The sequence below is a fragment of the Dermacentor variabilis genome, chromosome 7 (genome assembly GCF_050947875.1).
Source record: "Dermacentor variabilis isolate Ectoservices chromosome 7, ASM5094787v1, whole genome shotgun sequence".
In the NCBI taxonomy this organism is placed as follows: Eukaryota; Metazoa; Arthropoda; class Arachnida; order Ixodida; family Ixodidae; genus Dermacentor; species Dermacentor variabilis.
Window position 1 is genome coordinate 77061649 of NC_134574.1, and position 16272 is coordinate 77077920.

Sequence of the window (16272 nt, forward strand, 5' to 3'; positions counted from 1 at the left end):
AAGTGCTGTCCACAAGATCCAAGTTTTCTGCAGGGTCACAGGTCATTAGTCAAGTCCTTTTCATAGGCTTTTTGTCTGTGGGCCTAGACATCCATTTGATGCTCAACAATATACTAATCTTATCTTTATTTTATTAATTATGTCTAGGTATGTGGTGTTACTGGATTATTCAAGTCTGCTTGCTATGGGAAAAGGCATATCTATCGGTCACTTGAAGTTCACAACTGCAATCAACCAGGAATTGGGATGAGCTTAGTTCCGACATAAAAGCTGCTCAAGGAGTATTTGAAGTATAGAACTGAATATGCATTTTTCTTTTACAGCTTTCTTATCAATTGTTCACTTTCAAAAACATTGAAGAAAGAAACAATCTACATGAGCATTTCTGGCACTATACATTGCTGGTAGCAAAGTGAAAGAAAATAAGTACAATGTACACACCAGTGTGCTATGAGCATTCGCTCAAATCTTTAGCAGAAATATGCCAAGAAATGTCTCAGTGAAGGAGTATTGTCTTTACAGTTTCTCTTTTTAAAAGTTAGTGGCCTGGTAACAACACAAGATTCAATATGTAATGCTCCTTCCAAAGAGGCAAGAAACTCACACAGGCTCCTCAGAATAAAAGCTTTGCAGGTGGGCTACATTGTAAGCATACTAACCCAAACACCTCCCAGCCTGTTTCATTTAGTTAGTAAATAACTTAGTCAAATTTATCTTGATCCAGATTAATTCAGTATGCACCTAACCTAGCCTAAATTTGTCCCAGTCTGGGAACATGACTCGTACCAGGTCAATTTCTGGGCTAGTCTGGTGTCGAACTAGCAAAACTTTATCTGCAAAGCTTTCGTTCTGAGGAAAAGGTACGGATTACTTTTGCAACATCCCGCATGATTCAGGCAGGTGGCAACTTTCACTTTCATGCACTGTCAAGCCTCAACATGCTGCACATGATTAAATGAATTATTCCATATTACAAGGTAAATAAAAAACCTTGAGGCTTTCTTTTCTCCTGCCATTTTCGGTATGTATGCTTGCATTGAATATTGGATATAACGAAGTCACTTTCAAGTTCAATGAGGCTTCATTTCGACTATGTTCAACTACCATATTTACTCGCATAATGGACGCACCTTTTACCCCTAAAGATATGCACAAAGTTGGGGGGTGCGTTCTTTATGCGGGATTTCTAGGGATTTTTAGGGATTTCTTTTTCCTGTGGCCACCACTAAATAAGTAAGTTTCGCCCGAAATGTGAACCATCAATTGCAATAGCAAACGTGTACACAGCTACATGAAGGACGGATATTAGTTTTATTGGCCGTATAAACTTGCAAATATTCGCTTCAACGCAAGTTGAGTGGCGAGAATGCAGCATGCACAAAGGTATGAGCAGCTATCAACTCAGCCCCCAATGCAGATCGCTTTGAAGATAGGGTGCGCTGTGGCCGTGCAATGCGCAGTAGCTGCCAGTGTAACCCCCTCTCCACACCTCCCTCCCTCTCCCCCCGGTGCCATGCGCGTGGCGGAAGACAGAATGTTTCCTTTCCACTTTTCTCCCCTGTACGCGGGAGATTGAGCCACGACTGTCGGTGCTCCTTGGGTGCGGTGGTGCAATATGCAGTTGCTGCCAGAGCACAACCAACGCCTCCCCCCGCCCTCCCAGGGCTCTTTGCCTGACGAAAGAAGGCGCGCATGATTGAGCCGCGATCGTCGGCTTCCTCACGTGCTTTCATTCACACCTTCACCATGCAGCACGCAGTGACGACGCCCACAATGATGTGCCTGGAGCATCCATATAGCTGCTACCACAATAAAAGTGGGAGACATGGTACGATTCGGCGTCCGACATGGCATCAGACACAATCGCACCCGCCAGATGCCCTATCAGATGCCGAATCGTACCGTGTGTTTCCTACTTCAGGGCAGCATGTTCAGGGTGCGATCATCATGCGAGAAGAAGAAAAAAACACACTTCTTGATTGGAAAAGTGGGGGCTGCATTCATTACGCAAGTGCGTCCATTATGCAAGTAAATATGGTATATATCTCAAGAGATAAGGCACAAAGGACTAAAGGGAAAAAGATGCGAAGGACTGTTCAGGCTGCAACAGTATCGACAACGTTGTGACGCAGAGCGACGAAGAGGGAGAACCAGCATTGGGCACACCTTCCAGGCCGCAGAATGGCTGGGTCCAGCAGATCGGGCCGGTTGGTGGCACCGATGACAAACAAGTCCGCCGACTTGTTGAGCCCATCCATTTCAGCCAGCAGCTGGGACACCACTCTGCGGGAGAACAAAAAGGGGGAGGACGTACCTCAGGGCCCCGATTAAGTCGTCATGACCACCACCATCAGTGTGAGACACTAAAGAGAAACGCTGGTTGTGTTCCCATTCTGGCCAGCACTCGAGAGAGTCTGTGTTGACAGGTAAGAAGACAACTTCGAGCCCAAGTAACAGAGTGCATGTGGAACTCTCTGGAAGACGTCTCTGCAATGCGACAAGTCAAGCTGACAAGAAAAAGCCCAGAAAAGCACATATCATGGCTATATCTTAGGTTTGCACACTGCGTGTGAAAACCTGTGAAAAATACAGCACAGCTTACACTAACCGCATAAGAAAACATGACTACACTTTCCCGCCAGCAGATGACCTTATGTTAGCTTTCCGAGCATTCTGCTCAGACACCATCTTGTTTGGATAGCAAAGTGGCTTACACTGTTTTTGATCTCTGTTTTCATGATGCTGTCTTGACAAAGCTGTCGCTTTCGCAAGCTTTATCAGAACTGGAATGAGACATAAGATGGCCGCTGTCCGCTTAGCTGTCTATTGAGCTTTATTTCATGCGAAGTGGTTGATCAATAGACGAAAAAAATGAAGGTCACACTTCAAATTGATTTTATTTAAGTGCCGGAACTCCACCGCTGATGCGTCAGTGTGACATTGAAAAATTTTCATTACACCCACTCCACTCCACTATTTGGGCCATTGTGCCTTGTTAAAGAGTTCTTGAAGCTGGCCAAGTTCAGTCTTTGGCTCCTCTAGAGAACAATGTAGTCCGTATTTGCCAATAAAAAACTAATTAGGCCCAAGCAGGCACCATCAAAAACTATGGGTATGTCACCACAACAAAGTGGTGCACAAACTTTAAGGCAGTAGTGCTACGCATTTCTTGTTATTTAGTCTTTTCTGCCTTGCAGAGCCTCCTTTCATGGCAACAGTGGCTTGTTTGGGTATTGCAGAAGGGTAATTAACTGATGCAGATCGAAATATTTTTCTCTTCAGCATCCCACTAATGCCCACAGCAGGACAAAGGCTTCTCCATGTGATCTCCAGTTGCCCATCTTCTGCGTCATCCCACAATATCCCATGTCGGCAAATGCGAGCAATCGTGGGGACTTGCCTGTCCATGACGCCTCCAGAGTCTCCACTGCGTCCACGGTTCGGGGCTAGGGAGTCCAGCTCGTCGAAGAAGATGACGCAGGGCGCCGCACTTCGGGCGCGAGCGAACACTGTAGTCAAAACACACAGATAAGCCAGCGAGATTTAAAGGCAGAAATATAATCCAGGAACCAGATTTTGCAATGATCCATTTGCAGGCTCACGCTTTCTGGCTTTTACCACTGTCTAGTGCACACGGTCACATATTGCTTCTGCCAGGACCACTAACTCAAAGTGAGGAATGAAAGGCAGATGGGCATGATCTAAATTAAAGAAAACAACCATTACAAAATACAGACACATGTCCTCGAGAACTACAGGTCAGAAGAAACAATCTTTTCACGCTTACAATGAGTAAACACGTGTTTCTCGTGATGAGGCAAAGCCACGAAGCAGGCAGCAATTTGTAAACGTAGCCACAGATGAGGCAGAAAATACCATAACAGTATAGGTAACATTCAGAATGGTGCCTTGGTACACGATTTGAAAATATATCTTCCAATGTGCTCGGCACAAAATTTTGTTGAGACGTGGCAGCAAATTTGGAGGGAAGAATTGTATTGCTGAAACAAAATTGTGAGACTGCATCGATCTAGCAATCTCTGCGCTGCAGTGAGAAAAACAACATGATAAACCAGTTGTGTCTGGATACGCACTATCGATAAGCAAATGTAGTGCATCATCCAAGTATTAATGCGCATTCTCCAGAAAGTAAGTGAAGTCAGTAAGCACTCTCCTACATCCCTGAAAGAAATTAGGCCTCTCGTAACTGAAATTTTACTCTTATGTCTCCAAGCGCTACCTGTATGAAAATATGAGGCCATGAGAAACTGACAAGGCATATTACAATGTCTTTTCAGTTTTAAGAGCTAAACCCACTTACCAGCTCGGACGTTCTCCTCACTCTGCCCAACGTACATGTTGATCAACTCCGGCCCTTTGACACTGCACAGAGGTAGGTGAGAAAAAAAAAAAGTCACCGCTGCATTCCTCCAGGCTTGCTCTGATGCCAAATAATGCACCTTATGCTGAACCATCCACTAATTGTGTACGATAGTCTCAATTTGGCCCAATAAACAAAACATAAGAGAGAAAAGGAAGAGGAAAGGGAGGCAGGTAAAGAAGCGATGTGGAGTAGTAACTTCCACCATTTGCTCATCACGTCACATAAACAGTGGAATTTAGAGGAACCTGCCAAGCCCTTTCTGCACCCCCTCAATCCTTCGTTGTGACTTCAGTTGCTGTCTGGAGTGATATTATTGTTGGCAGATCACTTGCAGTGATACAATCAGATTTTGCGTGATTTGCTTGTGTCTAGAGGTAACAGCTTTCCTGGCAAAGTGCCAAGACAGTATGCACGATGCTGTGTGATAAATGCTGTTGTCCAGAGACGCATCAGCGTCCAGTGACGAGTCATGTGAAATCTGGGAAAAATGATAAACCCTGGAAGTGGTCGACTCAGACCTTGGCCTCTGGTCTATCTTACTGCTAGGTAAACTTAATACGCTGCCTGTAAGTGGACATCGTGTTTGCAACAAGTGCATTTCGTTTCCTTATTAGAAGGATGGACAGTGCCTCGCGCGATTGTTTGCAGATACAACAGGACCATGAATTATGCCCTGAACCACTGACCACTTTACGAAGACCACGGACATACATTTACTACATGCTACGACTAAGCCGGATGGACAAGAGACTGCTGACAGAACAGGGATGTTGAGACACCAGTCTCGAGGGTCAGGCTCGCAGAAAGCTGTCAGAGCACTGCTGCACTTCATAAAGAAGATCAATGCATTAAATTATGGGGTTTTACGTGCCAAAACCACTTTCTGATTATGAGGCACGCCGTAGTGGAGGACTCAGGAAATTTCAACCACATGGGGTTCTTCAATGTGCACCTAAATCTAACTACTCGGGTGTTTTCGCATTTCGCCCCCATCGAAATGTGGCCGCCGTGGCCAGGACTCAATCCCGCGACCTCGTGCTCAGCAGCCTAACACCATAGCCACTGAGCAAAGATCAATGCATGTGACCAGCGTTGTTTGCACTGAAAACACCATCATATCAGCATGTGCATCACTTATACCTCTTTTTTTTCCTTCTTTCTCTGTTCCCTTTCCCCTAAGCCCAGCGCAATGTAGCAAAGCAGAAGCATGAACAAAAGAGGTAGATGCGCAGCCAGAGTACAGCCAATATGAAAGCTGCTGCCCAGCAATGTAACAAATGTCATCTTGATCATCACTGCACTTCTCATGCCATATTGCTTGGCATTATCCTACAGCAAGCACAGGCACAAAAGTGGGGAGAAAGTCTTGATGGAGCCACGACATGTCCAACTGAAGTGCAAAAAGATTGCAAGAGACTTTACAGAAACCATACTGAAGTACCATTAACCCTTTCCTTGGCAAATTTTTTTTTTCCCGGAATATACTGCCGGAATTTCTAGAATCTTTTCGACTGGTTCATTGTGAACAGCTTTCATTATTACAATATTAGCGGCTCACTTTTTATTTTCTGTTTTCTTGAATGCGAATATTTTCCCGTCCCCGAATTCCAGATAGGCAAGGTCATAGAAACAGTCATTAGGAAGTGCAATATTTCTTGAAACAGAAGTCAAGTGTGCTTTTGTAAACCTCCATGTGATGCGTTATTGCTGGCACACTATGGAAAAAAAAATCCCGGAGGTGAAAGCAGCAAAACACCAAAAGCTGTGTCCCCATGAGAAATGTCATTAGAGGCTTTAAATCTTTATTAATACTAAGTTGAAGCACCGAAGAGGACTCGCTAGACCTTCCCAGGTCTGTTTGCTCGAGGTGAAGTAATGTCCAAAAGCAGGACGAGCCTGGCACTGAAAAAGGACAGCTAGATTTCTGCTTCATCTCTGTCAACTGTGCCCTCAAAAAGTTACTTTTCTGGGAAGCTGACGCCATTCAAATAAAAGTGACCAAATGACTGTCAGTTCTCTAAAAGGAATCCCTGGACAAGTGAGCACGTGGTGAGTGTGCATTAACGTGATCAAGCATGTGCTAGGGGGCTCCTTCCTGCTTCTTTTATGTCAGATGGGAAAGGAGGGTGAGCACCGCTCTGCTTACTTCAGTTCGGTCTCGGCTCACTGCGCGCCTTTCTTCATCGTTTTTATGGCACCCAACATTACAGTAGTAGCGACGCATTGAACCTCTGCCTTCGGCTTGGCTTGGCTTTGTCCGAAAAACAGCCCATGCGAGCAAGAAATAATGTTAAAAATATCCATTGCGCTTGTTTTTAGGGACGAAATTTGGGAGAGTTCTTGTCTATTCAAATACACAGGACTTTCCCGGGATCAACAGAGCAGTTCGAATTATCCGTCATTTCGTGTTAGGAGATTTTGAATTATTGGGATTTCACTGTACATAAAAGGTTAGAGTAGAACAAACCTAAAGCGTACAAGAATTGGTTTTTAGACACACTGAAATGAATAAAGAACATGCGGCAGAAAGCTGGACGGTTTGCGGCCAGTGGTTAACATTACAAGCACAGAGACTGCCGCAAATCGGCCTTTTCATAAGCACTGCAGTAATATCTCTGATTGCTACACTGGGTATAAGGGTTGGATATTAATTTACTGAATTGTTTCTTGTTTTGCTTCTTTTATGTGTCTGTTTCGGTTTGCCTGACGAGGCGAAAACCTTTTCAGCATTCACATCTGATAAGGCAAGACGGGAGGAAGCAGTACGTCATCACTGCTGCCAGACTGCCACGCGCATCGGACCACTGGGTCACGTGTTCAATAATTTTCCTGCGCTGTTTTCACATGTGCTACATAGCAGATATAATAAACAGTGGCATAACATACTTATACACATCATTAGATGGTGCATTAAATGTGGTTGTCGGCCAGCCGAGAGAGAGAACAAAAAACTAAAAACGACCAAAGAAAAAACTTACTTCCAACTAGGAATTGAACCTTGGACCTCAGCGTAGCAGGCAGAAAGTTTTCCTCAATGCCTCCACTGATGCTTGCCAATTCTTTTTTCTAATTGTCACATTAAACACTGCCTCAGAATTGTCCAGACCTTCTGCCACATTATTTTTTATTGATTTCGGCACATCGGAGGTCAATTCTTGTGCACTTTATGTGCATTCTGCTCTAACCTCTTGCCTTATAATGTATTTAACACCTAGAGCCACTTTCGAATGCCTCTTTCGTTAGAATAGCGAGACCTCCACCATGCCAGCATCGAGTGCCATCGAAGTCCACTATGGCATGTACTCCTCCCTCTTGTTCGTGCAGGTTTCTAGCTCACACATGTGATCACGGTAAGCTGTGCGTATATGAGAAGCAGCTATGCACAAATTTTAGCCACTGTGTTCTGAAAGTAGTGCAAAGCTTCGCGGAATGCGGTTGCGGAAGACCATTCTTCATATGGATCCGCCATATCTTTTAAGGCGACAAACAGTATGGCCCGTGCACAATCCAATGTAGCTTTAGACACTTCGAAAAAATTAAGCTTAGCATAAGTGGATTGCTTCAAGGCTCAACTACTTGGCATTGTGGCAGGCCATAAAAACACTTTTGCAATATGTATGGTCACTAACAAGTTTGTAAACGGAGAGCTTTAGTACAGTGTAAAGCAGCAAGTTCAAGGACTTGGACTTGGACTTGGAAGCACCGTGTGATTCAAATTGTGCATTTTCAAGATTTAGTATTGAATGCTGAAACACACAACAGGAGCTTTGTGCAGGGAAAAAATGGCAACGCCCGTTAAGAAAAGTGTCACCCGTTTTGATCCACCGAGTCGTTGCACTGCCGCTGCTTGGCCCATTTGTTCACAACTAATCCTTTTATTTGCTTATGATTTATGGCACAATGCTCCAGCAGCAGAGTATTAGTGACAAATGGGCATTGCTTCCGAGATCTGTAGTCGATTTTTTGGCACTGCAGGCTCAACAAGAGAGGATATACTAGCTGTACACAACCTCTGAGATTCGGTGCCATCCGTGCACCTCAATTTCTCGGGCAATAGACTATGAATATTTGCTTGTACTTTGTAATATTTCATATAGATGGAGCCAAGCCACAATTGGTAGTGGATGATTATTTGAAATAGAACAGCGCAGTTTTGACGGGGACCAGCAGGGAGAAACAAGCAGGATGATTATTGCCGTCATCCATGAAAAATATAAGTATGGTTGCACTGTGGACATTGGCAACCGTTCAGAGGTACTATCTCCATCTCACATTGCACCAGTGAAATGCTTCGGGTAAGTGTGTAGCGTGCTGCATTACATAGCATCTCCGTCCACATATTCGCATCGCTGGTGTAAATGAATTGCAAATGGTGGCAGCACCACCTGAGTCACTGAGTCAAGCGAATCCACAGCAACGGTCTCTTCATTACTCAGGCCTTGCCTCCTATGAAAGCCACCCCCCTCCCCCATCGTCTGAACAAACAGTGCGTCGAACTGACAATGCAAGGGGCGGCTTGCCTGAGGAAGCTGAGGGCACACTCCGTGGCGACCGCCTTGGCGAGCAGTGTCTTTCCCGTGCCAGGTGGACCGTAGAGGAGCACACCTGCATTCCATCAGTGGCTACAATTGCGTGCAACAGCCCAGATTACCTTGCACAGCATCTTGCTCTGTTTATACACAAAGGTTATGACGAGTGACCATACCAACGCCAAAAAAAAAAAGGAAGATGACCCGTCTCAATCTATGTTACAGTCAAAGTGATTCCGATATTTGGGGAAGGAAAAAGCTTTCTTAAATATACGTTAGTGCATGATTAACCTCCTTATTCCAGAGGACCACTGGTGAATTGCATCAATGCTGCAGGAGAGCTGACATTTAGGCAAGTTGGCATAGACACATGGCAGAAAAACAGTGTAACTTTACACAGACGAAGAATAGGCACACTTTGGCGCTGACTAACAACTAAACATTTGTGGAAGACACAGCAATATATATACATTCAAACCTCATTATAATGAAATGGGCTATAACGAAATAATGGGTATAACGAAGTAAATGATGTTTCCCTTGAAATCATTATAGTGATATATGTATTTAAAACCTCATTTTAACGAAGTAAAATTGCCCTACCAATGAATATAACGAACTAGATTTATCTTTGAAACCAAAAAATGCTCAACCGTAGCACGCTGTTTACATCGCTTACCGCGAGGTTCAGCACTCCCTCACTGTGGCATTTCAAAACTCCCGCGTTGAATACGCCGTCGAGCAACAATGGCCTCTCACCCCAGCGTGCATAGCTGCGAACCTGCTTAGGAGGATATAAAAGAAATTGCTGGAGTATTCGGGGCGCTCCAGCAAGTGAAGCCAGTGTCTCCGTGTTGTGGTGGGCAGTAAGCACGGCGACCGCCGGATTGTGTGCAGCGACTGCCAAAGCGTGGTGACCTTTCTTATAGTCGAGTACAACTTTAGAAAAAAAAGGGGCGTTCACTCCTCCAAGGCGGATGCACACGAGCCTCCACCAATGGGCGCGCACTCTAGACTGATGTCACAAGCCAGATGGCCGGTGACCCCACCGATGGAGAACATGGCCGCCCGCGTTTCGAACTGGGCCAAATCATGTCAGTCGCGTGTTTTGTGTCTGCAGCACCTTTGTATGTGTGCAGCCCGGTTGCAGCGAGCATGGTGAATTTCCAAATTGTGTGTGGTGGTCTATCATGCCTGAAGTATTGCGAGGTTACGATGCACCATACGTGCTGTGTGCGTTTATTCTGAGTGATAATCTGGCGATGAAAGATTGCGGCAAGCATAGCTGACGCTATGTTATGCGAAGTGGCAAGACTGCAAGCATGAAAAAAAAAAACTTGAAAAGGAATGAAAAAAAAAAACCTAACACATTCTTGAAAATAGGTTCGTGAAGACACAAAACCAAAAAAACATATTTTCTGCTATTTAAAACCAAGTGTATTTATTTAATACGATTATTGAAGCATTTTTGTACCTTACCTGCCTCAATCGTCTTCTCGCCCCAGGTTTGTAATGGCTTCAATAGATGCATTATTTTATTTAAGTTCTTGTTAAATAGCCACTGATTCATTTTAAGCTCGGAAAATGAGTAGTAAATGTGCCGTGTACATGTAAACCAGCGCAAAAGCTGTGCCCAGCTGCTCTTTCTATTTTGTCCCTTGAAGTGAAGCTAAAAAGCACAAAACGCGCAGCATTCTAGAAGGCACGGGATTATTTTTTTCTTGCGATCCACCATGTGCTGTAGCATTCCTATCAAGAGATCTACCAAACCAGTCATCAAAATAACAAATATCTATATATACCAATAATTACACGTTTTCGAAAAACATTTTTTTCAGCGGGACTATTTTAGTCACGGAGGCAATCGGCTGTTGCACTTTGGTCATCTGGGCGGGGCCTCCCTTTTTATTTAAATTTGTACCAGACTATACAGACAACGACGCCTCTGCAGCACCTTTGTATGTGTGCAGCCCGGTTGCAGCGAGCATGGTTCACTCCAGCATTTCGGATTGAACCATGCTCACTACCCTTAAATTTATGTTGGCCCACCCTCAAATTGAAGTAGGCCCACCCCCGGTCAGGTTGGGCTACCCCAAATCTTAAGTCGGCCCACCCCCAATTTTCGCACAAGTGATCTGTGCACAAGCAGCAGACCACTATCACACTTCTCCACTGACCTCTCTCTCCTGCGTGTGCCTGGCTGCGCAAGCCACGCCCTGTTGCGCAGCTATGTGCAGTGGTGCCCCAGAAAGATTAGCGCATTCACTTCTCGCTCTCGTTGCAGAGCGCCATGCAGGCTGGCAGCTGAGCATGGCCTCCTAGATCGCATTGGCACCGGGGCAACCCCAGAGGCCACGAGCTGGCTGAGCCAAGTCAGCGCAGTGAAGTTCGCTGGCCTCCTCGATCACACGGCAGAGCGCTATGTTGTATGCCACGAGCTGCTCGACCGCGAGGAGCCAGGTGGAAAGCAGATGTGAAAGACCATCACAATGGAGCAGAAGGCAGCTATCTAAAGGCTGTCTAATCAGCTGCTAAGTCACGTGTTGCGCGAACCAGTGCGCGAGCCACGGGCCGCGCAGTGGCTCGGGCCACGCAAGTTCCACGGGCCACAAAGCCGTCTCCTTATATCTATGTTTACATTTGCGCAAGCCATTGGCATATATTGCAGTAAATGGCACTAACTTATATAATGAAGCAACAGATATAACAAGGCAACCGATAAATGAAGTAATTTCGGCTCCCCCTTCAATACCGTTATAACGAGGTTTGAGTGTATCTAAATCTTATTATAAGTAAGAAAAACAAAAGATTGTGCAGATCCCACACACTCTGGGAATCGATGTTATGCGAATCATTTTGCAAGTAGTACCTGGCTATCTAGTATTAATTTTGGGTTCTGCAATGTCATACTAGGTGGACCAACATGTTTGTGTAAATTGAGTGGTGTATGCGTATGCCAAGAGCATATGTGACTGTGACGACAGACAGCAGCGCGACAACAACTGCATTGACGACGACTGTATCGTGGCAACCACACTATTTCTACGTTGGCCATTCGACGTGAGCTTACAATATGGCAATTGTTGGTTTCTACACAGGCAGTGGGCAAGTGTAAAGAAGACAAACGCAGATTGTGATGTCATCAGTGACAACGTGCTATGCAATTATAGGTATCTATTAGGTTCTGTGGTTTTAAGTGCCAAAACCATAATCTGATTATGAGACGCACCGTTCTGGGGGACCCCAGATTGATTTTGACCTCCTCGGTTCTTTAACGTGCACCCAATGCACAGCAGATGCGTGTTAATGCATTACACTCCCATCAATATCCGGTCACCGCAGCCTTACATATCTATGGCTGTGGTGTATGTAAAACGACCATGACACTCGTACTCCGGCGAAGAAATGTTAAAGCATGATTAACATGGGCAATCATGAAGTTAATACAACGTACAATTAGAAAAGGAAAGTACTGAGCCAAGTGGGCAAGTCCCGGAGATAGTGCAGCCTAACATGGTGCCTCAGAGTGCAAGCTGTTAGAAGGAAAAAAGACAAAGATGATACACAGGGTGCATGTGCCGAACATTTCAAATAGCTAGCTAGCTTTGAAACGAGCGAAGTATGCATGTGATCGTGGCCTAATGGTTAGAGCACGGGGCTGCTGTGCTCGACGGGAGAGGTTCGATTGCAAGGTCGGTCAAACATTATTTTCTTTTTATCAAAGCGAGGCGAGACGGGAACATACCTAGCTACCACCTGCCTACCTGCCACAAAGTGCCAAGAATGACGCAAGGAATTCTTCGCATTAAAAATAAGCACACCTCCTACCTTTGCAAACGACGCTTCCTAAAGCCATGTGCGTCCTTCCAGGGGCGTAGCGACGGCGGGGGGGGGGGGGGGGGGGTGCGAGGGGCCCAGTGGGGGGGTGTCATATACGTCTGAAGACACCCAGAAATTGTTTTGATATCCTCGACTTCCTCGACTGCACCCGGGGGGGTGGGGTGGGGGTGACAGAAGACCTATGGGCCCCGGGTGCCAGACGACCTAGCTACGCCACTGCGTCCCTCTACCCTCTATTTTTACCACGCGACCGGCTTCCCACGCTTTACACACACACCTTTTTCCACTTTGACACATTCCTAGTGCTAACGCATTAATATATCGCAAATGGTGATCTAAGCAAAGGTTGTTACCTGTTTCATCACGCCATAGCACTAATTCTCGCCACTCAGTGAAACTTGCACGTGAAATGTGTTTGCTATCCATGGCAGGAGCAAGGAGCAAAGAAAAAAAGAGTTATGCTGAGCCAAATAACATTCAGGGGCAAGATCTGTCACAGTGAAAGTAATCAAGTTCAACTAAAATTATCTTGCGAAGTTCAGTACTGCAGCGCGGGACTACATAACTTTGTTTTGCACACAGATTTTGTCTGCTATTCCATCAGACGTTCCAGGCCACATCTTGCTGCAATGCCGCTAAAGCAGTGCACACGTTAAAACACTGCAGCGACCACCTAGTTGTCTGAGAATATCATCAAACATCTTTCATGTTATGTTTAACGCATTGGGAAGCAACAGAGCTGCAATGTCTATGGTCAACGAAGTGGGCGGTTCAACACGCAGCACATGCCGGACAGACAAATACAGTATTACAGTGCAAACACAGTAGTCGAAGGTTGAATGCTGCATTTTACTGACAAAAGAAGAGCTGCCACATCATTATGAGTGTGCCATGACAACGAAACAGCAATGATGAGAAACCAACGCCGTACAAACACGTGTACACACTACTGACTAGCAGACGACACCGGAAGCAATCCGCGCTAAGCGTGGTGATGACAGCAACTCCGCTCAATTTCGAAGGGAATAGTGTCCTGGAACATTCCGTATACATTGTTCTAGAAACCTGCAGACTCACATTTTGAAAACTCAACCAGAGCATGTTGGCTGGCAGCATCAAGTTGCCTTCATTTAGCAAGAGCAAGCGCCACGCGGCAGCAAAGTCCCCTCGCTGACGTCACGCTAGACAGAGTGTCACTCAAAGATCTTGGCACTAATTGTGTAACTTGTGACACATATACATAGTGCCAGAATGCACTATGTACACATGTTATAAACTTATGTCTTTGCCTAATTCAGCAATTTGGTGATTCACTGTCTTGGAAAAAACTGGGTTCGCGATCAGCACCATAAGAAAGGAAGACAAAATAAACACACAGTGCTGTTCCTATTCCTCAACCCTTCATACCGTTCCTAGTGGCACTTCTGGTCGAGAAAGTCACGTGCTTGCGGGACAACGTGCTCAGTGCGATGAGCTTACCAGATCGCTTGAGCCCAGCTTCGAGGAGCTGCGGGTGTCGCAGTGGCAGCTGGAGGGTGTCCGTAAGGGTGCGCTTGGCGTCCTCCAGGCCACCCACATCCTCCCAGTGGACGCAGGGGATGCGGGGTGCTCCCACTGCCTGTGCCTGGCTGTCCTGGAGCCACTCGAGGGCCGACTCCAGGTCAGACTGCATGAGCAGGGGGCCCGCCACGCATACGCCTGCCTCCCAGTCAGCTTCTCTCTGATGGTGATCGCTGCTGCAACTGCTAAAAAAAAAAAGAAGAAAGAAAGAAAGGAAAACCAGTGGAGTTTGACCATTTCTCTAGCTCTCGACTCAGGTTTTCCGCCACACTGACATTTTCACGTCTCCTGATCTTTCACAGGTTTTCTCAAACTAACTTTAGGAAACTTCCCTGGAGGTTTACGGCACTGGAGGCTCACATGCAAGGAAAAAATACCGTGGCAGATGTATGCCAGTCGGAGCAACTAATACATCCAAGACAGCGAAGCTGTAGAAGCGACTTCTCACGTCCTTTGTCGGAAGCACTAAGGCCCTGTTTGCTGGCTGTTCTTAGTGAAAATCACCGATGCTGGCTGCACATTGTCACCAATTCCCTGGTCATGTGGCTGCTTCGGGGCTACCACACAGACTCTATTGCTCGGCACTGACATCAGCTTTTACCACCACAGCCATACAAACTCCTAGCTGACCTCTAATGTGGAGCCAGTAAACCACTAAAGGAAACAAAAATTATGGATTACTGCCTAAAATGAACCACACAAGGAAGTTGTCTACTTGAATGAGACACGCGCAAAGTATCTTTTATTTATAATAATTGATAGTTATGTTTAAAAGCAACTTTGGGGCTCCAAAACATGTTGTTGTGTTGCTGGCTGTTTTTTTCACTGACATTAGATACTGAGCATGCCGCTTCATGCTGTTGCTGCAAGAAAATGGCTGTGGAAGTCACCTTAACCAATTCACCGTAACATTAGTGGCTTAGAGCTTGCCAATTTACTATGCCAGCTCATACTTTCCAGCAACTACTGCCAGTAAGCTGTAATTCAGTTGAGCTGCACCATCAGATTTTACTGAATCCTGGGTTTCACGACATTCTTACCACCTGGCCAGGCTCACTCACAAAACCAGCAAAATACACTTCTAAATGGTCGCCATTATTGTTGTCACTTAAGTGGTGCTTTTCTTTCTATGCACAAGATCAAGAAGTAAAAAGTTTGAGTCTTTCATTCGCTATATTTACTACTGCTTCCATATCGTCACCATATTACGGGTGATGGCAACCATGTGAGGGTGAGCATGGAAGGTTGATGTTCAGACTCTCACTCTCAATGTGGGAGGTCACGTGATTTGGCACGGTTCAAACATGAAGGGCATAGTTCTACATACCTACCAACCTGTGAGCTAAAAAATTTGTAAAAGTGTCGTGGTTGGGAGGAGAGAGGCCCTGAGCACACACCTTTTATGATAGACGTACACACATTATTAACAATGAATAAACTTTAGATATAGCACACCACAATGTTGGAACCTCCGAGTGACACGCAACACATTGTCTTCAGATTACAATGACTAATTTAGCAAATTCCTGTTGCTGGTTTCACCTGCTTCGGGAACTACAGTAGAACCTTGTTCATAGATTTTGGAGAAAAACACTAGAAAAACATAACAGTGAAAATGTGTGATCCAAACTCACTAAATAATTTTGGCAGACTCAACTGTAGTTGAAATCTGCATAATACAGTAAACTTCCATTAATTTGACTTCGGTTAATTCGATTTTACTATTAATTCGATCCCCACAGAAGGTCCCGGCCAAAGCGCATGCATTTTTATGGTCCCAAACTTCAGTTATTTCGATCCTAAAAAACCTGCATTCACCGGGTAAGCAAACTTGACCAGTAAACATGCATGTACAAGGCCCTTATGTTGGCCCCAATAGCGGCCCCTTTAGTGGCAGCGTCTGTCTCGACGGAGCTTAAGAGACACTAACTGTGTTGAACACACGTCATCTCCTGTAGA

General features: G+C 45.4%; 1 protein-coding gene across 2 annotated transcripts in view; it reads right to left on the bottom strand.

Moving 5' to 3' along the window:
* LOC142587546 (peroxisomal ATPase PEX6-like) overlaps positions 1-16272 on the bottom strand; it is a 91934-nt gene that overhangs the window by 9046 nt on the left and 66616 nt on the right. Inside the window, exons 16-20 of one of the 2 annotated variants that reach the window (XM_075698627.1) lie at positions 14233-14495; positions 8905-8989; positions 4322-4383; positions 3401-3509; positions 2167-2283 (exon numbers count right to left, since the gene is read on the bottom strand). In XM_075698627.1, coding sequence (XP_075554742.1) covers positions 2167-2283; positions 3401-3509; positions 4322-4383; positions 8905-8989; positions 14233-14495 — 636 coding nt within the window. Of the gene's footprint in view, positions 1-2166; positions 2284-3400; positions 3510-4321; positions 4384-8904; positions 8990-14232; positions 14499-16272 lie in introns of both variants that reach the window. The other variant, XM_075698626.1, reaches the window with a different exon arrangement.